The following is a 23040-nucleotide window of genomic DNA, read 5'->3' as shown; positions in this document are numbered from 1 at the left end:
AATAACTTTCAAAACAGCCTGTAAAACATGCAGTAGTATAACATGAAACTGAGAATGTGATATTCAGAGTGTTTGTTGTGTTTTGTGTTCAAATCATTTTAATTCCATTACCATTTCCAAAGGTGTTAGGGAAGATGTCAGGTATATATAGTAGTATGATTTCTCTCCTTATAACTATTAGAATGAGAATTGATAGTTTGAAATCATGGCATGTGTCATACATTCATTTTCAAGCAATTTGTCAGATAAATACAGAATTATACTCCAAGATCTCAGTCTGAAACATGCTAATTTAGACTAATTTCTTTGAATATAGTGGGATTTCTTGAAGAAAAAATACTTTGGCCAAATAAATCAGTTTTATACACCATGAGAACCCAATTTTTCAATCTTGGTAGCTGATTCTTTTCTTGGGATTGTCAGCTCTCTCCTTGAACTAGTTTTTCAGTTCATCAGCTTCCTATTTTGGTATTTTGTAACTGGAAGTGGCAGCAATAATAGAAGGCTTCCTTCCTTAAAACTAGCAGGACAGACACACCCTCCTCACATTACAAAAACACCAGTCTTTCCTGGGAAAAAACATGGGACACAAAATAATTTGTTATGGCAGCAGCTAGTATTTTCTTCTCTCCCTATGAACTTGGAAGAGAAGGAAGGTTGGCAATGACTTCACAATGGAAGTGTGATGTTAGTTAAGGAATAGCATCACACATAGACATGGGAGATGCAAATGCAAATCCACTCCTCCAAGGGTACAACGGTCACTCCCTTTCAGCTCAAACTCCTGAAAGAAATAACTCTCAATTGAAACAAGACATTAAACGTTGACTTCAAGATTGGGGAAGATGAGTTCACTAACAGGTCAGATGAGAAAGTAAAACCTTCTTCAATTCGGTATCAACCTCTGAGGGATTAGAGACCTGCTCATACCGTTTTTAAGGCCGCGAGAAGAAAGAGGTTTTGCTGCTGCCTCGAAATCCATAACCTAAACTTCACCCTTGGATCCTACCGATCCCGCTACATTTTTCGAGATCAACTCAGGTCGGATGAGCACCGGGTCACTTCCTGAAGGCATGGTTAGCTCGGAATTTACGGACACGGTCCTCTTTCCTTTGGAGGCGCTGGAGAGTACGCTCTGCGCTCGCCGCTGCACAAGTCTTCCGCATCCTCTCTGCCAGGCGCCTGGAGGACCTTCCCAGAATGCCTCTGGGTAACGGGGGCCGGTTGGCTGTATCTCTTTGGCAGGTAGCGTCGCGCGCCTGCCAGCCGATCACGCTGTTCCTCTTCTTCGAAAGGTGATTGGATGTTATCTCCGAGCGGCGTTCTTTCAGGCCAGCGGGACGTTTTGCTCTCCGTTTATCGTTGCAGCCGAGGGACGGGTGACTACGGGAGCGGGCTCTGTAGCGAACGCGCTGGGAAGCGGCCTGCTTCCTTTTCCTGCTGCCGCGTGAGGCCTTTTTCACCCTGAGATCGTAGGGCGCCACGGAGACACCACGGCCCAGGCTCTCTATGTCGAGGCCGCACTAACGGAGACTGGCCGTTTGCTTCGTTCGCTCGGAGGTGCCGTCTAGTCAGACGGCCTCGGTGCTCGTGACGAGAAAGGTAAGGGCTCGATGTGGGGGAGGGGGTGCGTGTATTCGTGTGTTGGAGTGAAGGAGTGAAGAGGACAAAGGCTTGTCCTGAGGCCTGCGATCTCGCCGCTTCTCGTGAACAGACTTGAGGGAAAGTAGGCCCGGCTCCACCCGGAGAGCCTCCGACGCACGGATAGTCGTCAGATAATCTCGTTAGTGGGAGATCCCTGAAAAACGCCATTTCTGGACAATGGCGTTGTTGGTAACATAGTCTTATTGCTTCGACGCAGTCGGCGAAGATTTTGTTCGTTTGACGAACGTCTGTAACAAAGTTACGCGCAGACTGCCGGGGGCGGATGGGTTCAATCAAATGCCAGACTCTGACCTCTGATACTTGAGAGCGAGGGTGGTAACTAGTTCTAGTGAAGTGTTTAAGATAGCCTGAGATTTCTTTTGTTTACAACTGGTTACGTGCAGTCACCCTGATTTTGCACAACAGTAAGATTGTGAAGATTGAGCGTCTGAAAACGGATTCTGTGAGGTGGCTAAAGAAGAAAGTCTATGGAGATTCTCAGTCATCTAGGCCACTAGTTCTCTCAAAAGTGCTTTTTCAAAAGGCAACTGGCCTGTTTTTCCTTGAGGAAAAAGAACAGTCACAACTGATGAAGCTCCTTGAATAAGAAGTGAAATGTCTTCCTCAAGGAAAAATAAGCCTTTGAAAAAGGACGTTTGCTTTTTAAGGGAGAAAGGTTAGGCAGATCCTTTAAATCTTAATTGTAAATCTGGAGGGAGAAATGCCTATCCATATTTTATCCCTTTCCGCATGGATAGCAGTTACTCAAGTCACAAGAAATGACTTCTGGTTTTAAAAGAACAATGAATATTACACTTCAGAGAATACAGAATATATTCTTTTACCTTCATCTAAAGCAGTGTTTCCCAAACTTGGGAACTTTAAGAAGTGTGGACTTCAACTCCCAGAATTCCCCATCCAGCATGGCTGGCTGTGGGATTTTGGGAGTTGAAGTCCATACATCTTGAAGTTCCCAAGTTTGGGAAACACTGATCTAAAGAATTGCTGAATAGTGTTTCCATTTTTTTTTTTATTGCAAAAGTTTTACAATTACATTTTCACCCCTTTTTTTCACCCCCCCACCTCCCTCCCCAAACCCTCCCTAACCCTCCCCCCCCCCCAGACTTCCCTATTATGTACTCATAACTAGTAACACTAATATATAAGCTTGAACCCATCCCTCCCCCTGTATAATTTTTCCTCTTTGTCTCTTTACATTAAAATATTTCTAATACATTATTTTCAAATAAAAGCTATTTGATACTTTCTAGTTTGGTATTTGTTCTGAACATATTCTATCCACCTTATCCATTCCCATTCATAAGTCTCTTGTGAACAGTCTTTTAAATATGCTGAAATCTTCGCCATCTCTGCAAAACTAGCCATCTTCAAAGTCCATTCCTCGATAGTGGGTAAAGCTTCATTCTTCCAATATTTACCTATCAACAATCTTGCTGCTGTTATCATATACAATATCAGTTTTATCTCACCCCGTGTAAAACCCTTAACTATACCCAATAAAAACAACTGTGGAGAAAATTGAATTTTTTTCCTCAAAACATTCTGCATGACCCACCAAATTTTTATCCAAAAAGCCTTAACTTTCCTGCAGGTCCACCAAACATGATAATACGTAGCATCTAAACATTCACATCTCCAACATTTTGGCTGAACATTAGGGTACATACATGACAACTTTTTAGGATCTAAATGCCATCTATAAAACATTTTATAAAAATTTTCTCTCAGGTTTTGCGACTGTGTAAATTTAACATTCTGAACCCAAATTTTTTCCCAAGTTTCCAACATCACTGGTTCTTCAAAATTCTGTGCCCACTTAATCATACAATCTTTAACTAATTCCGTTTCTGAATCTCTTTCTAACAATACATTATAAAGCCTTTTAATATGCATTGGACCTTTCTCTCTTATATGTCTAACCAATTCTTCCTCATGCAACATAATACCAGTTTTTTGGTCCTCTTTCCATCTCAATTGTAATTGATTATATTGTAACCAAGTTAAATTAAACCCTTCATCCAACAGTGTCTGTAATGTCTTCAGCTGCCATCTGCCCGCATCTGTAAAAAGAACCTCTTTATATAAAAACCCCCCGAGTGACATTATATTTGTATTCCACAAAGTATGACCAAGATCCAGCCATAGCGGTATTTTATAATCCCATTTGAATCGGTGCTTCTTCCAAACTCTCATCAAAGAGTCTCTAAGTATATGACTTTTAAATACTTTATCTACTTTGTCGTCATAAAATAAATAAGCATGCCATCCAAATTCAAGATCAAAACTTTCTGCATTCAATATTCCAGTCTTTTTCCTTCCAAACCAATCACTTGTTAAAGTTAAAGCTGCTGCATCATAATATAACTGTAGGTTTGGGAGTTTAAGACCTCCTCTTTCTGGAACATCTTGCATAATTTTCAATTTCACTCTCGGCTTCTTCTCGTTCCAGACAAACTTATTCACACCAGACTGCCAAACTTTCAGTTGTTTATCACTTTTAAGCACCGGAATCATTTGAAACAAAAACAGAAATCTTGGCAAAATGTTCATCTTAACTGCTGCTATTCTTCCAAGTAAAGACAGTTGCAGCTTTTTCCAAATCTCCATGTCTTTCTGAACCTCTCGCCACAACACCTCATAATTATTTTGAAACAATTTCATGTTTGATTCTGCAACCTGAACTCCAAGATATTTTACCTTAGGTACAATTTCAAAACCTGCCCTCCTTTCAAGCTCATGTTTACGATCTTGTGTCATATTTTTAACTATCATTTTAGTCTTTTTTGAATTCAGTCTAAAACCTGAAACTCTACCATAGTCTTGTATAATGTCCTTCATCAGGATTGTTGATTCCATTGGTTGTGATAGGGTAACAACCAGATCATCTGCAAATGCCTTTATTCTATAATCCTCTTGCCTTATCATTATGCCTTTCAAAATTTTAGAGTCCCGTATTGTGTTTAGCAAGACTTCCAATGTTAAAATGAATAAAAGTGGGGACAACGGACATCCCTGTCTTGTTCCTTTTTCAATTTTAAACTCTGTCGTCAGACTTCCATTAATAATAATCTGTGCCTTTTGCTCTTGATAAATTGCTGAAATCGCCTGTATAAATTGGTCCCCAAAGTCCATCTTTTTTAAAGTCTTTAGTAGAAAATTCCAATCCACTCTATCAAAGGCCTTCTCTGCATCCAAAAAAACCAGCACTGCAGGAATCTGTTTATTCTTATCAAGATATTCCAATAAATCTATTACTTGCCTTACATTGTCCTTCATATATCTGCCCTCAATAAATCCCGCTTGATCCTCATGAATCACCTTTTGAATTACTGGCATCAACCTGTTGGCTAATACTTTCGCATAGATTTTATAGTCTGTATTCAAAAGAGATATTGGTCTATAATTCTCTGGTTTTTTAGGACCAACTTGTTCTTTTGGTATCAAAGATATATAAGCAGTTGTCCATGATGGGGGTATTTTACCCCCTTGTTGAATATTGCAAAATAAATCTCTAAGTTGTCCCACCATTTCAGCTTGTAAAGTTTTGTAATACACTGTGGTCAAACCATCCGTGCCAGGAGCTTTGGCTGTTTTTAACTGTTTAATTGCTGCTATTATCTCCTCCTCTGTTATAGGATAATTCATTCTTTCCTTTTGTTGATCAGTAATTTTTGTAACTCTCTTATCATTTAAATATTTTTCCATAAGTCCATTCTGCACCTCCTCTTTGGCATATAGTTTGGTATAATAGTCCACAAAAGCTTCTTTAATTAATTTTTGTTGAAAAATTTCTTTCCCTCCAATATCAATACTATCAATAGTCCGTATACTTTGTTTTTTCCTCAATGTGTAAGCCAACCATCTGCCCGGTTTGTTAGCGTTGCAAAATGTATTATGCTTCGCATATTGTAAATTTGTTGCAACTTGTTCCGCCATAAGCATTTGAAATTGGTCTTTCAGAAGTTTTATAGCATTTCGTATTCTTTCATCTGTTGGATTTTTAATAAATAACTGTTCTTTATTCTTTATTTCCGTTTCCAATTCAGATCTTTTCTTTTGTCGGAACAGTCTATGTTTAGAGTTCATGTAGATAAGTACCCCTCTCATATAAGCTTTACTTGCGTCCCAAACAATTTCAATTGGGGTACCTTTGTTTCCATTATTTGATGGGACAAAGTAAGTCAGTAAGCCTGAGAGGAAAATTCAGAAGGTAATGTTAAAGAATGATATTCAGGAGTTTTGAGGGTAAGGATATAAGAAAAGTGATAGTGAACTTTTGGTTTCTTTTTATTGAGATACTTCTGTTAGAGGGAACTGATTCTTGACAATTAATGTAAATATTTAGCATATTTAAGCATAGATTCCCTAATGTGTAGGATGTGATTTGCATGACAATCCAAGAGTTTTTATTATAGGAAGTTATAGAATACACAGTGACATTATTGATCTTACTGTATTAAAGATTATACATGAAAGATGTCAGTTCATATATTTTGAGTCTTTCAGTGTAAGATAAGGGCAGCAGGGAATCATGGTTTGCTCAGTTAATTTGTATACTGTAAGCATGCAAGCATTGTAAGCCACTTGAACTTTAATTGTCTAGTTCAAATAATGAAATTATATTTTCATGGGCTTTGTGGATGAGTGCAGTTTAATGATATATATTTTTATGTTCAGAGTTTTTTCTAAACATGCATAGGTAGACATTTACACAGTGGTAATTTATGTGATAGGAATTACTGTTGCAGAATTCCCCAGTTTGGTATATTTGATTTACATCTTAACATCTATAGTCAGTATTTCTGGGGCTTTTCTAATTATATTCTTATCTGAATATCAGCAATAGAGCAAATATTGTTATAAATTCCTCTAACTATGGTAGCCACATAGTAGCTGGTGGTAGGAATAAGTAAACTTTGTAAGTGAGTAAGTGAAGTTGCCTCTTGTTGCAGATTTTGTCGGGGCACTCAAAGGCCGCCCCAACTTTATTCAGGAATTTCGAGGTTGAAAAGCAGAGGGGCAGCACTGCATTTGTAGGCATCAGCTGTGCCTGCTGAAAAGCCTCCTGCTCCCCCCCCCCACCGCAGCTACCTCCTTCGGAGCCTTCCTGACCACAATAGCAACCCCAGCAGGTGTGGCTGACACCTACAAATGAGGCAGTTTCCCCCCCTTCTTCGACTCAAAGCACTTTAAATTATGTAAAGCTGGTAAAGTAGTGAAACAAATTATTAGGATCAGATCCTTCAATATTGCATTCCACATCATATACATTGCAGAAGTAGGTCTATGGGCTGAATTATAAATATTCACTTTTTGTTTGAAGAAAGCATTGAGTTATATCCCCATGCCACAAATAGTTGCCAATGTTAAGATTGTTTTTTTGAAATCTAGAAGTGAAACTTGGATCCAGTAGCACCATGAGACTATGGTCCTATTGACCATTCTCATTCACATAGTTACATACCAAGCATTCTGTTCCATTTCAGGTTAAACAACATGCAGTATAGAAAAGAGGAAACAATAGTCAGCAAAATAATAAGTAAAAGTTCAAGTTATACTGGCCAGATCATATACCTCTCTCTATATTCTTCCTCATACTACTACAATGTCCTTTCATCAATTTATTAATTGATGTAGGGAGCTTTTGGGTCATTTATGACTATCACAGCATCCTGTAGTCATTTGATCATCATTTCACCGCCCTGAGTCCCTTCGGGGAGATGGGCGGGATATAAATTTAATAAATTTAATATATAAAATAAATTTAATAAATAAATAAATAAATAAATTTGTGACCTTCCTAGACAGCTTCTAACAAGCAAAGTCAATAAGGAAGCCAGTAGGAAAGTGCAAGTCACAATCACATGATATTTCACTTAATAATTCTGAATGATTTGCTTAATGGCTACAACTAGGATTGTCATTAGTAAGTGAAGTGCTCACTTGACGTTTTGCTTAACAACTACTTATTCTCTAAATCAGGGGTGTCAATCTCAATTACATTGAGGGCCAGATCAGCATTGTGGTTATTTGCCAGGAGGGGGGAGGGGCATGGCTGAGGTGGTCACAGCTGACTGGGAATGGCCCAGGGGTGTGGCCAGCTCGATGTCGCTCTCATGGGGGGCACCTGTAGGGGCTGGGCAGAGTTGGAGAGGGAATCCAGGGATCTCCGGTGGGTGGGGTGGTGGGCAGGGGGCTTGTCCCGTGGGATGAAGTAATGCAGGGGGTGGGGCAGCTGCATCCGGAAACCGTCAGCCACCTCATGCTCGCTGCCCTTTGGGCGCAAAGGCCAATGGTTTCCAGCTGCAGTAGCAGCCTGCCGGCCCCTCACCTGGCGCACTCTGTGGCTCCAGAGCCCGCTGTTACCAGCTGTTGGTCATCTTCTCGACCCCATCATGGGTGTTGCCCTTGGCCTGCATGTGGAGCACGTTCCCCTCAGTCCCTCTATGGACTGTTACTGCCACCACTCAGCAGATCCACCCAGCATGAAGAAGGCAAAGCAGGACTTCCGGTTGATGTCGCGGCGAGACAGTTGGGGAAATAGCGGGCTCTGATGAGTCCCACGAAAACCCCAGCTGCCGAACCGCCGCTGATGGGTCTGCGGACCGAACCTGTCCTGCAGGGACGGGGGAAGAAGAGGGCGCCTCGGAAGACCGAGAGGAACAGGCAAGTTCCTCGGAGGTCAGAGGCAACCCTCTGTGAGTCGGCGGCAGGGGGCGGCAGCCATGGCAGCTGCCATGAAGCTGGGACAACTGGGCAAGAAAAGTGCTGGAGGAAAACGAAGTAAAATGGAGCCTTTTGAAGCCGGGTGAGTGACAACAGCCCAGGCTTGTAACAACGTTTGGAGCTACAATTGCAAGAAAAGTATGTGAACTCCTTGGGATTACATGGAGTTTTGCATGAATTGCTCATAAAATGTGCTCTGAACTTCATCTAAGTCACAACAATAGAAAAACACAGTCTGCTTAAAATATTACTACACAAACATTAGATGTTGCCATGTGTTGTGACTCTGACCCCGAGCCTGTCTTATCGGAGGGAGAAGACTCCGAAAGTGAAGGAGAGGAGTTGGCAAGGCCTCCCTCTCCAGGACCCTCCTCTCTGGCAATGCCTCAGGTGTCTTCCGCAGGAGAAGAGTTAGGCCAAGAGCCAGGCATTTCCGAGCAGCCGCAGTTAGACAGCGACGGAGATAAGTCTTGGCTGGATCCCCAACAGCGTCGGAAAGACAAGCGCACGCAGCAGAGAAGGAGGCGTGCCAGAAATTAAGCTGAGTCACTGGACCACACCCCACAGGGGATAAAAGGGGGTGTGGTGGCCATTCAGGCTTTGTGATGGACAAAACTGAAAGCTAGCAAGTCATTCTGTATTTCTGGAACTTTGTTATATGCTCTGCTTGGACTGATTTTTTGGACTGGACTTGACTATTCTTTGGCTTTTGTGGACTTTGATGTTTTCGGTCAGAGGAGATAAACCTCCCTTTGTAAGTAAAAACTATTGGCAAGCAGCCCCTGGGTTGCTACCAGTTCTGTTATCAAAGGAAATTCTTGTCTGTTGGTTTATTTTAACTCTTGGTCGACTGCTGGTGTGCGTGTGTGAAACGGGGACAGAATACCATGGCTTAATTGAACATAACGTAAACATTAACAGTGCAGGGAGGAAAATGTATGTGAACCTTTGGACTTAATAACTGGTTGACCCTCCTTTGGCAGCAATAACCTCAACCAAACGTTTCCTGTAGTTGCAGATCAGACCTGCACAACGATCTGAAGTAATTTTGGACCACTTCTCTTCACAAAACTGTTTCAGTGTAGTAATATTCTTGGGATGTCTGGTGTGAATCGCTCTCTTAAGGTCATGCCACAGCATTTCAATCGGGTTGAGGTCAGGACTTTGACTGGGCCACTCCAGAAGGCGTATTCTGTGCTGTTGAAGTCATTTTTTCATTGAATTACTTGTATGCTTTGGGTCATTGTCCTGTTGCATCACCCATCCTCTTCAGAGCTTCAGTTGGCAGACAGATGGTCGTACGTTTCCCTGCAAAATGTCTTGATAAACTCTGGAATTCATTTTCCCATCAATGACAACAATCCGTCCAGGCCCTGAGGCAGCAAAGCCCCAAACCATGATGCTCCCTCCGCCATGTTTTACAGTGGGGATGAGGTTTTGATGTTGGTTTGCTGTGCCTTTTTTTCTCCACACACAGTGTTGTGTGTTCTTCCCAAACAACTCAATTTAGTTTCATCTGTCCACAGTATATTTTGCCAGTAGTACTGTGGAACATCCAGGTGCTCTTTTGCAAACTTCAAACGTGCTGCAATATTTTTTTTGGACAGCAATGGCTTCCTCCGTGGTGTCCTCCCATGTACTCCATTCTTGTTTAATATTTTCCTTATTGTAGATGTGTCAACAAAAATGTTAGCATGTGCCAGAGATTTCTGTAGGTCTTTAGCTGACACTCTAGGATTCTTCTTTACCTCATGAAGCATTCTGCGCTGTGCTCTTGCAGTCATTTTTACAGGACGACCACGCCTAGGGAGAGTAGCAACAGTGCTAAACTTTCTCCATTTGTAGACAGTCTGTCTTACCGTGGATACATGAACATCAAGGCTTTTGGAGATACTTTTGTAACCCTTTCCAGCTTCATGCAAGTCAACAATTCTTGATCGTAGGTCTTCTGAGAGGTCTTTTCTGCGAGGCATGGTTCACATCAGACAGTGCTTCTTGAAACCAGTAAACCCAAAACAGGTGTGTGTTTTTAAAGGGCAGGACAGCTGTCAGCAACACATCCAATATCATCCCACTGATTGGAGTCAAGGTTGGCTCACTCCTGGCTCCAATTAGCTCTTGGAGAAGTCATTAGGCTAGGGGCTCACATACTTTTTCCTCCCTGCACTGTGAATGTTTCCATGTTATGTTCAATTAAACCATGGCAACATCTAATGTTTGTGAAGTATTATTTTAAGCAGACTTTGTTTTTCTATTGTTGTGACTTAGGTGGAAGTTCAGAGCACATTTTCTGACCAATTCATGCAAAACTCTACGTAATCCCAAGGGGTTCACATACTTTTTCTTGCAACTGTATATTAGTAACTAGAAGACTCCTAGCCTAAAACAGCGGCTAAGCAACAAAGGGGCTTTGGAAATTTTTTAAACTGTAACTTTAAAGAACAAAGACCCGAGAAACAACTAATTTTGGAACAGAACTAAGAGACTTAATTTAGAGATATGGTAAAAGGACTTAACACTTTAAAAATCTGAATTGGACTAAGGGGGAAAAAAAAAGAAGGTTTGATACTTTTTTAACTAAAAGAAGAAAATAAAATGGATGGTTATATAATAAGAAATAAAATGGAGTCTTGCATGACTAATGGGAAATGTGGATTATAGAGAGAGACACCATCTGGCATAAAGAGGAACTTTGTAACCTCCCTTTGTTATGAGAACTTTGAGCTCTACAGAAAAAAAAAATTGCTGAACTGTGGAGGAGGATTTTTCTTTCCTGACTGCAAGCAGCTGGACTTTGGTGAAAAGAAGAGGAATCTACAATAGAACTCCTACAGTTGAACAAATAATAATTTGAATGTTGGCGTAGGAATAGAAGAAGGATTAAGCGCAGCCTTAAAAGAAAGAGATTTGATACATTATATCCAGAATAAAAATATGAAAAGAGATTTAATTGGACTTATGGAGAATAAAATTAAAAACTTGGAAAATGGAAGGAAATTTAGTTTGCAGATGAGGAAATGAAGATAATATGATTAAAAATAAAATAAAGATGATTGTAATAAATTAAAGGGAGGCTTTTATAGAAATTAAGAATGTTAAATGAAACTAATACATGTAAAGTTATGTTTAATGCAAGAATATGTTTTAATGGTAAAATGTTAAGGTAAAGAATAAGGGTGAATATGATTAATTGAAAATGCTAAAAGGAATTTAAAAATATACTTAAAAATATGTTTTAAGCAAGAACCATGTCTCAAGGTTAAAATGTTATGAATGCTAAGAAAAAGGATAAAGAAAAATATGATTAAATGAAAAGCAATACATAGATGGAGGGAAACAACAAAGAAAGGTTTAAGTAGAGATTGTTAAACCAACTATGAACATGCTGTATTTAACAGCCAAAAAGCTATAATATGCTGTATTGAACAGCCAAACAAATGGTCATGCTGGGTATCAGCCAAAATGAAACTTAATATGCCGTGTAACAGCCAAAAAACAAAAATAGAGATGCTGTGTTCAACAGCCAAACAAACCTTAATAATAATTTAATAATAATTAAATAATTAATGAATGTTTAATCTGTTTAATATAATTGTATGATTTATATTTTTAAAATATCCATCTAAGCAAATGAAAGAGAAAAATGAATTGATAACTGGTTAGGATTTGTTTTAATTTGTGACTGGAGCAAAAGTTTCTTTTTGAAAAGATGTGTTTTATGATTTTTTTTTTTAAAAAAAATAAAAAAAATTATCTAAAAAAAAAAAGCAAAGCGGCCAGCTAAAAAGGCCAAGTAAAAGCAGAGACCTGGGCCTTGGAGTGCTCTACCACCTCTACTCAACCTTTCTAGCTGGCCGCTTTGCCTCCTTCATGCTAGGTTGGCCTGGTGCTCCAGGCAATGGCCTAATGGACCTGTGTGAGCTACTGGCGGCCGGGGTGGTGGCACAGCCCACAGAGGTGCCAAGGTGTGTTGGGTGCATGAGGGGAACACGCTCCACATGTGGGCCAAGGGCAAGACCTGCGAGGGACTGAGGAGATGACCAGTGGCTCCTCTCCAACTGCAAGCAAAAACAGACGGCATGGAGTAGGCGCGCCGATGCTGTCCGGCAGAAGCCACCCTATCCCCTGCTTCACCTTGTCTCGGCCCGCAATGGCAGTTGTCAGAGGCAGAGGTGGATGTGCCGGGCAGCCATCTGTCCTGTCCCAGCCATGTGGGATGGAGCAGGCACGTCTGATGGTCCACATCACGTGCCTCCCCCCTGATTCTGTCTGATGCTGGTGCTGCCGTCACCGCCACGCCTGCTTCTTGGAGGGTCAGCTTGTTGGGTTGAAGCAGGCTGTGGAACCCCTGTTGCTGGATATCTCCCTGTGCACACACACACGCACACATGTGAAAGGCTAGTGAGCGGGGCATGGAGACACTGGTGCGGGCGCGGTGCTGATCTGCAACCTGGTAGCATCCATCCAGGCTGGACCGCAGCGAGCCTTAGATCTGCAGCGCCGCCTTGGCCCCGCCCTCTGGGCATGTGCATAGGAGGCGAGCATGTGAGGACAGGCAGTCCTGGGTGAAAGAAAAGCAGCCAGGGACGCCAGGCCCCGCACGCTCGCCACCTGTGTACACACCAAAGGGTTTCTAAGGCTGGCTGCAATCCGGGCCGCATGTCATGCCACCAGGTTGCAAATCAGCGCCACACCAGGGCCAGGCTGAGGCCCCATGGGCCAGTCCTTCAATGTTTCTCCGGCGGCCCCATGCCCGCATGCCTGAAGTTTGATACCCCTGCTCTAAATAAAGTACATAATTTTTTTCATATTTATACATTTCTCAATGACATGCTGAAGTATCCAATCTGTAAGCCCTGCTCACCCCCGAGATAAGATATTTCTCAATTAATATTCATTGTCACCTTACTGCACTTTCAATATGCTTTCTACCTAACTTCTTTCCAGGTTCTCAAGTTTAACAAGTAAACTCCTGTAATTTTTGTATTCATTCCTATTGTATTTTTCTTTGTAGAACAGCACAGTAAGGCATTTAAGCCAGCTGGATGACTTTGGGCCAGTCTCTTTCTCTTAGCCCACCCACCTCATGAGGTTGTTGTGGGGAAAATAGGGAGCAACAGTATTAAGTACTCTCGCTGCCTTGAGTTACATATAAAAAAGGCAGGATAAAATATAATAGTCATATTTTGTGAAAAATGGCACAATAGCACTTATACTGAAAGGAAATTTATCATATGACTATAGTCTGCTTAGCAAATTACACTTTAAGAGAGAATCTGAAGTATTATTATACCTTGGTAGTTGTAAATTTATATGGACTTTGTGTACACATATTCCTAAATGTATAGGAACAATGTAATTTATATATTTCTTACTCAGTATTAAAAGTGTCATTTCTTTATATTATAAATACAATAGTTTGCTATAAAAATAGTATCTGTAACATATAGTGTCGAATATGATTTGAAGTTGATTTTATAATTAATTATAATTTAATATGTGATGTTGGTCTATTTAAACCTTTATCAGAAAAAATTTAACCTTCGGTGGCCCTATTTTGCAGGTAGTATTTCTTAAGCAGAAATGAAGAATAAAAAACAATCTTTTCAAAATGCAGACGATGACAAACATGAGGCTGCAAAAGGTAGCTAACTTATTATTTGATTTTCTGAAAGAAATGAGACTTGAAATATTCCACTATTGATATTCTAGATCAAATATATGCATTATTTTATTGATATTAACATCTTTCTGAAACTTCTGGATTTAGCTATTTCCTACAAGTCCTATCTTATAATTAACAATGTTGATAGGAGCTGGAGGTATTATCTCAGTCAGATTCTAGTTGAGAAGTTTTCTAATTTCCAAAATATTACAATTGTTTCTGTTATCATAGATTAACAATTGAAAAGGGCTATATGTCACTAGGAAATGATTCAGTAAAATATCTTGGACGTCTACATTTGGTGATTATTCTAGAAACACAGTACATATTAACTAAAATAATTGGTTCTTCCTTAAATTTTTTGGAATTCCTTCTCCATGTAATGATGTACTGTTATCTAAAAATAAATCAAGTTCTGACCATACATACATACTCATTCTATATAGTGAATTTCAGATTAGCTGTTTAATTTTTTCTTTATTTTCTGTATTTTTATTGTATAACTGTACATCAGTAATTTCAATCTACTTATATGTATTTCATAACAGATGAGGAGAATGAAGAAAACTGTTCTTGCTCCTCTGACTTTTTATCTGATGAAGATGATCGCTGCCCAATCTGTCTAAATTGTTTGGCAGAGCAGGAAGTTGGCTTTCCTGAAAATTGCAACCACATCTTCTGCATGGCCTGCATTCTTAAATGGGCTGAAGTAAGTCTTAAGAGTGGCAAACAAAATTTAAAAATAGTTTACTTAACTTTAAAAAAAACCTTAATAAAACTAATATATATATTTTTTGTTTTGGTTGGCATCCAAACAAATACTCCTGAACTTACAACCATTTCTTTTTTAAAAAAAAATATTTAAAATACGCAGTACAAAAAATAGAAAGGAGCAAAAAATAGAAAACTTTAACACACAACAAAAACAAACATACAAAAACAAATGCATCAAAGCTTAAACACTAATAACAGCTTTTCAACATTGGTATCTCTATCCTAATTAACTTCCATACACAAATTCTACTTTATCTATCACTATCTTAATTTACATCCTTATCTAAGTTATACTAACTTCTATTCAGTTTCGTGACATAATATTGCGTTTTAGCTTTACTCTCCAGCCAGGAATATCATCTATTCCAAATTAAATAATGCTCAGTGTCTTCCCTTTCCTAAATTTCCATGGATAATCTATCCATTTCTGCTATTCATATATTTTTAAAATTATAATTTGATCTGGGGGGATATCCGATTGTTTCCAATTTTGTGCTATGACGATCCTACTTGCAGTTAATATGTGCAATATGATATATTGTAAATTCTTTTCCATTTTCCCTTCCAAAATACTCAGGAGGAATAGTTCTGATTTTCTTTCTATCTTCCACCCAGTTATCTCTTCCAGCCATTTTTTTATCTTCCACCAACATTTCCTAATCTTAGGGCAGGTCCACCAGTTCTTTAACAACCATTTGAAGTTACAACAGCACTGAAAAAAATGAGTTACGACCAGTCCTCACATTTAGGACTGTCATAGAGGCGCTGCAGTCACATGATCAAAATTTGATCAATTGTTGAAATTTGCACTCAGCATATATTTAGGATGGTAGCAATGTCCTAAGGTCACATGATCACCATTTGGAACCTTTCCAGGGAGCTTCCAACAAGCAAAGTCTGTGGGGGCAGCCAGATTCACTTAACAACTATGGTAAAAATCATAAAATCCAAGTAATGTATGCTTATACCATATTGCTCTCTCTCTCTCTCTCTCTCTCTCTCTCTCTCTCTCTCTCTCTCTCTCTCTCTCTCTCTATATATATATATATATATATATATATATATATATATATATATATATATATTATATTGCTTAGCAATAATTGTGTTTGTAAATTGAGGACCACCTATACTCATGCATAGTATTTTGTAAGCATTAAATTTTGATATGTATTGAAAGTTTGCTTTGGAATATAAAAAAATATTTCAAAAGCAATATAGACAGTGATTGATAGATCAAGTCCAGTTTTTAAAACAACTTCACTCTCATACCAGAGCATTCTTAAAGTAGCTCTTTGAAGAGTAGCCCAAATGTAAATTGTGCCACACTCTTTGCATACAGGTATAAAAGGGCCTTAATTTCTTAAAGCAATTCTTGTAAACAGTAGTATCACATCTTCCTCTGTTCTGAAAGATACTATAATACCTTTTACTGATCCCTTGTCACTTTTTATTTCCATTGCTTAAAATAAGCGCTCATTGATTCAGTAGGACAATTCTGTTTTATAAATATAATTTTTATTAAAGATATTTAATAAGAAAAATAATAACACATTTTAGAAAATATTATTTATTTATTTATTTTATTTATTTATTTATTTTATTTCTATACCGCCCTTCTCCCGAAGGACTCAGGGCGGTGTACAGTCTAATTAAAAACACAAAGACAGACAAAATTTAAAAATAATTAAAATTATTAAATAATAGGCCCAATTTATAAAACCCCAAATTTAAAATCCCATTTAAAACCAATTAAAATCTTTACATTGATAGCCCAGCCTGGCGGAACAACATGGTTTTGAGGGCCCAGCAAAACACACAGAGATCAGAGAGTTTACGAATTTCTGAGGGCAGATCATTCCAAAGGGCAGGGGCTCCCACAGAGAAGGCCCTCCCCCTGGGTGTCGCCAGCCGACATAATTTAGCCGATGGCACCCTGAAAAGACCCTCTCTGTGGGAGCGAAGTGGCCGGTGGGAGGCTACTGGTGGCAGAAGACGGTCTCGAAGGTATCCAGGTCCAATGCCATGGAGCGCTTTAAAGGTGGTAACCAACACCTTGAATCACACCCGGAAGACCGCTGGGGGCCAGTGCAGCTCGCGCAGGAGGGGTGTCATGTGGGCACAAGTTGCGCCCATAACCACCCGCGCGGCCGCATTCTGGACCAGTTGGAACCTCCGGGTGCTTTTCAAGGGGAGCTCCATGTAGAGAGCATTGCAGTAGTCCAGTTGGGAGGTGACAAGGGCATGAGTGACTGTGCGCAAGGCACAGTCCAGAAAGGGCCGCAATTGGCGGATCAGGCGAACCTGATAAAAAGCCCCCCTGGCCACAGCCGTCATATGTTCTTCTAAAGACAGCCGTGCGTCCAGGAGGACGCCCAGATTGCGGGCCCTCTCTGTGTGGGGTAAAGACTCACCCCCAATAGTCAGCAATGGCACCAGCTGACTATATCGTGACGCCGGGAACCACAGCCACTCGGTCTTGGAGGGGTTGAGTCTGAGCCTATTTTTCCCCATCCCGACCCGCACGTCCTAGTGAAATAGTGAATAGATAAGAAAGTAAGAGAAAATTAGAAAATAAAAAGGAGTGAAAGAAAAAGAATAAAAAAGCTTATAAATAAAAGAATAAAAATAAAAAGAATAAAAATGCTTATAAATGCATTTATATTTTATCCTCTCTGTCCAAGATTACATCATAATTTCCTTCTTTTCATAGTCTATTCTTAGTAGGATTTAATTCTGAATAAATATTCATATGATTGTACAATGTCCCTGCAGCTTGCTCTTGTATTTTTTATTCATTCATTTAAAATATTTACATGACTGCTGAAGGTGTTCTGGTCCCATGAATACTAAATAGTGATTAATACTTATTGTAAACATAAACACCAAACTCGTTCCTTTCTTTTGCTGTATAGAACTAAAGAAATACTCTCTCTTCTTTATAGTTGGAGATTAAAATCCCGAGTTTCTATAATTATTTTAAATGCTGTTCCAAACAGAAATATTGCAGATAGAAACTTATATCTAGCTTGTACAGAGGATTGATGTAATGGAAAAATATTGAGCCATGTGACACGCATCCTCTTTATTGCCAAAAAACAGCTAGATACAGGTGTATCATTGTCCCATTAAAAATTACATTGGATCATAATATTCTTTATAATATTTTGGATTAATCTGAAAGTTAAATAAGATGCCAGAATAATACTTTCATTTGTATAGAACAAATATTAATTTTTAGTTGTTAGCAAAAAAAACATAAGCTTCAATCTAAGCATTCTCTAACCACAGCAAAACCGTTCCAGTTATTCTTTAGCTATCATTTGCATAATTTATCCAGAAAACTTCAAAAGTGTTTTCCTTTCAATACTACTGTAAAACCATTTCTGTTCAGAAATAAATCTTTTTTTAATTCGAGTTTATTTCTGAGTATGCATCTATTTTTTTCAATCCTACTAGGTAGACCAGACCAGAAAATCAACTCCATAGAAAAAAATTATTTTATTGAAACAGGCTGAAATAGCAGAATCTCTTGCAAACATGGTTCTGTTTTACATCACCACCACTTCTTAAGCCACAGTGAATCAGAGAGGAATCTGCCTGAGTCTTTTCCCAATGCTCTTGTGCTTTCAGGGTTTAAGGAATGTTTCAGCCCTCTTTCTTTATGTAACAGTTCATGTGTAACTCTATCAAGGTCCTCTCCCTTATTCTTTACAATTAATTGCAGCCAAATTGATGCTGCAGTCTATGCTGGATCCCATATTCAGTCTGGAGTTAGCTGCCACCACACTCAAATAAATAACTTGTGTTTGTGGTTATGTACGTATGTTCTTTAATTTTAATTTTTTTTACTAATTAGAAAAGCAATAGAAAAAACAAAAAAGGAAATGAATATGTGTACATACATTAAAAGCATACATTAATCCCTAACTCATAAGTTATTTATTCCTGTGAGGAGTTAGTATTGTTTTGTAACTTCTGTAAGGAAAAGGTTGAAATAAAAATTTAAAATATGAAGGACTCTATAGGAAAAAGCATTCAAGTAAACCAATTTTTAGTTCATTATTTTTTTATTTTTTTCCTAATCACTAACTCTTTTTATATATTTTTATACTATGCTTTAAACAGCTACAATTCTATTTAAGTTATTTTAATTATTTTTTAAATTGTTTCTTCAAAAACCATATTCTAAGTGCCATAGTTTTTTGCCATGTAATATGGCAAAGCCTTGCCATGTAATATATTTTTATATAAGGAATCCATTTCTCATACTATATGTAGGGGGTGGGGGGGATCTAACCAAAAAAATCAATTTTTCCTAGAAAGAAAAGTTACTTAAGCTTTCCAAAATAATAAAAATGAAACAACTATTTACTTCCACCTCCTCAAAAGAAATTATGTAACTGCTAAATATTTGAGGGAATTATATTGTTATTCTACTCATGGAATGGTTCTTAATTTTGCTCATTCTGTGTTAATTCAAGGATCATCCAAGCATTTGTGGGTTATCTCTGTGAGTAAATAATAGGTGCATTGCTCAAGCAGCAGTCTATTCATGTAAAGTTGCATGTTAGTATATGTAAATGATAATATTTATTTTTTACATTTGTGAACTGCCTGTCTCTATCAAGGACTCTGGGCAGTGTACTATTAAGCTTCAGAATATAAAAACAGTATATAAAAATTAAAATGTATACATTAAATGTGAAAAATAAATAAATGATAATACTTAGAGCTCTAAGTGGATACCAGGATAATATGATTCAAGTTTATGTTTTATATCCCTCATGAATTATAACCAAAACTTGTACTTATAATTTAAAAGAAACAATTTCAAATATTCATTTTAAAATTCTGAATACTAATTTAAATCTTAGACAAGAGCTTCGTGTCCAGTGGACCGCAAACAGTTCAAGGCTGTGTATAAACTAAATACTTCAGAAGATTCTGTAAAGGTACGTTCCAAGATTTAATTAATAAAATTAAGTTTTTCTAGTGTTTGTTTTCAGTAACAAAAGCAGATGTAGCAGCTATAGTTTTAATTCACATGAAGCCTTCCTTCCTCTTCTGCTTTGAAACTTAATATGTTAGAGATTTTGGTTTACTCTTTCTGAGATTGACAATATATTCTTAACTTGATTTTAAGTTCATGTGGAAAATAATACATTGAATTTGTAGCAGTATTTGTAAATAATGTTTAAACAAGTGAATATTGTTATAGGTTCATTAATAATTTATTCCTAAAAAATAAACATTAGAATAAATTATTGGAAAACTTGTACTATTTTTAATATTCATTTCTTTGCAGGTTCAAATAAAACAACGAATAAGCAAAAAAGATGACATCATCAGTTGTAATAAGGGCAAGAATTGCCCTATAACTATGAAAACTTGCAAAAGGTTAGCAATACCACATGTAAACTCTCTTTACATATAAAAAAACATTTTCACATTTGAAATACTTCGATTTTAATATGTTTTTGCATATGAAGTAACCAATCAATATGGAGTTTGCAGTTTAGCTCAATGAGACAAAGAAAACAAGCTCCATATTGATTGGCTGCTGCTGCTGCTGCTTTCACACCCCAATTCCTGAAGTAGCTTATTCAAACCAGCCAGTAAGTAGCAAGCAGGAGCTTGCTGCAGCCTGCCTAGGCTGGGCCGAAACAAAGCCTTCAGGAACACTGGCCTCATGGTAGAAAAGCCAAAGTCTTTTATTCAGATGCTGGCGAAGCTGTTTTCCTTAAATCTCACATTCTTACAGCTTCACCAGCATCTGAATTAATGACTTTGGCTTTTCTGCCATGTGGGTCAATCAATTCTAGAACTCTGGAGATCTTTGAAAAGTAAGTAAGTGATGGGAAATAGGATGGGAAGGAGCAGAATCTGGGAGGCTAGCACAGCAGGCCCAGTGCCTGTGGAGGCCCCGCAGGGCAGGATTGGTGGGAGAAGGCAGGGGGCATTTTGCAGTGTCTCTGTGATCGGTTGTAAGGGTGAACCACCGGTATGTTGTTGCAACATATGTAAGTTCAGGACCAGGTTGTAAGTACTTTTTTTGGGGGGTCGTAATTTTGAACAGACTCTAATTGAACTGTCGTAATTTGGGGAATAGCTGTATTCTTAATTATATGTACTATCAACCTTCATGTTGCTCAGAAGAACAAATGTAGTTTTATTTGCTTATTTTTTTAATGGACTGGGTCACTGATTGTTCTTTTTTTACTAGATTATTTATTTATTTATTTATTTATTTTATTTATTATTGCGATTTATATGCCGCCTTTCTCTCTAGGGACTCAAGGCGGCTTACAAAATGACGAATTCCAATACAAATCACAATAAAAAAAATTAAAATCAACAACCCTATTAAAACAGTTTAAAATTATAACAGTATATCCCCAAACGGATCAGTTAAGTTGACGAAAGAGCCACGTCTTCAGCTCGCGACGGAAGGAAAGAAGGTCGGGGGCTATCCTGAGCTCGGTGGGCAATCCATTCCAGAGGGTCGGGGCTCCCACAGAGAACGCCCTCCTCCTGGGGGCTGTCAGCCGACATTGTTTGGCCGACGGCACCCTGAGGAGGCTGACTGTGAGAGCGCACAGGACAGTGGGAGAGCGGCTCGAGATGGTCCTGCAAGTATCCCGGGCCTAAGCCATGAAGGGCTTTATAGGTGAGCACCAGCACCTTGAAATGTATCCGGAGTGCCACCGGCAGCCAGTGCAGCTCACGCAGGAGAAGTGTTACACGAGAGTATCTAGACGCCCCCGTAACTACCCGCGCAGCTGCGTTCTGGACTAGCTGGAGCCTCCGGACGCATCCCAAGGGCAGCCCCATGTAGAGGGTGTTACAGTAGTCCAACCTAGAGGTAACGAGGGCATGAGTGACCATGGCGAGGGCATCCCGATCTAGAAAAGGGCGCAACTGGCGCACAAGACACACCTGTGCGAAGGCCTCCCTGGTTACGGCCGTCAGATGGTCCTCCTAAGGACAGCCGAGAATCCAGGAGGACACCCAAGTTGCGGACCCTATCAGAGGGAGCAAGAGTTTCTCCCCCGATCGTTAGAGATGGAACCTCCAGATCCCGGGATGCCGGCATCCACAGCCACTCAGTCTTGGAAGGGTTGAGTCTAAGTCTGTTCCTCCCCATCCAAACCCGCACCGCTTCCAGGCAGTGGGACATCACGGAAAGGGCATCCCTAGGGTGGTCAGGGGTGGAGATGTAAAGCTGGGTATCATCAGTATATTGATGATACCTCACCCCAAAACCACGATTGATCTCACCCAGCAGTTTCATGTAGGTGTTAAAGAGCAGAGGGGAGAGAACCGATCCCTGAGGCACCCCACAAGTGAGAGGCCTCTGGGAGGATCCCTGACCCCCCGCCCAAACAAACTGCAGATGACCAGAGAGATAGGAGGAGAACCACTGTAAAACAGTGCCTCCTAACCCCATCTCCCCGAGCCGCTGCAGCAAGATACCATGGTCGATGGTATTGAAAGCCACTGAGAGGTCAAGAAGGACCAGGATGGAGGAACAACCCCCATCCCTGGCCCGCCAGAAATCATTTCAGATCTCTGAACTGAACTGAACTATCTGAGGAATGTAGGGCTGGGGGCGATGGAGGAGTTTTCCGTCACATAGATACCAGCCCTTTTCTCCTCCCCCTCCCAGGTACTGTGTCTGCCTAAATGGGCTTATTATTCGCCCTAATTGAGGGAATTTTCTCTCTCCCCCCTCCCCTTTTCTTCCCCTCTTCCTTCTTCCCCTTCCCTTCTTTCCCTTTTTCATCGGGACTTACTCGAATATGATCTTGAGTATAAGACTTTGCCAAGGATTTTCCATCTTCGCCCCTGGCGTGACTTATAGACTGACTGATAGACTGATAAATCTTTCTTCCGACCATGGTCAGCCAAACTGATGCAACTGTTGAGGGGTCCTCTATTACATCATGACTCTTGTCTGTGGGAGAACTTTTTCAATCTACGGCCCCGTGGGGTTCCGCCGTGAGAGGGCGGGCCGGAGGTCGCCCCCATTGGAGGAGATAATTTAGGACCCTCCTGCTGTTGTGGGAGAACAGTTGAGATACCAACAGCACATCAATGAACAATTGGCTGTGTTACATCTTTTGTGAAGTCCCCTGTCTGAGCTTTGGGCCTCCATCGCTGCATTTTGGAGATGTATACGACTGCAGATCTTCTTGCGCTGCGAGATT

At 39.6% G+C, this 23040-nt stretch overlaps 1 protein-coding gene across 2 annotated transcripts in view; it reads left to right on the top strand.

The window, feature by feature from the left end:
• Nucleotides 1-1238: 1238 nt before the first annotated feature.
• SCAF11 (SR-related CTD associated factor 11) overlaps nucleotides 1239-23040 on the top strand; it is a 79541-nt gene continuing 57739 nt past the window's right edge. For both annotated transcript variants that reach the window (XM_070947972.1, XM_070947973.1), the window contains exons 1-5: nucleotides 1239-1602; nucleotides 13955-14035; nucleotides 14605-14765; nucleotides 19708-19785; nucleotides 20139-20230. In XM_070947972.1, the coding sequence (XP_070804073.1) occupies nucleotides 13975-14035; nucleotides 14605-14765; nucleotides 19708-19785; nucleotides 20139-20230 (392 nt within the window). In that variant the 5' untranslated portion in view covers nucleotides 1239-1602; nucleotides 13955-13974. The remainder of the gene's footprint in view (nucleotides 1603-13954; nucleotides 14036-14604; nucleotides 14766-19707; nucleotides 19786-20138; nucleotides 20231-23040) is intronic.

Source organism: Pituophis catenifer, unplaced genomic scaffold, assembly GCF_029215685.1.
Source record: "Pituophis catenifer annectens isolate HBS135680 unplaced genomic scaffold, rPitCat1.0.hap2 SCAF_7, whole genome shotgun sequence".
Classification (NCBI taxonomy): domain Eukaryota; kingdom Metazoa; phylum Chordata; class Lepidosauria; order Squamata; family Colubridae; genus Pituophis; species Pituophis catenifer.
Note: the sequence above shows the minus strand (reverse complement) of the source record. Positions and strands in the feature narration are given on the sequence as shown.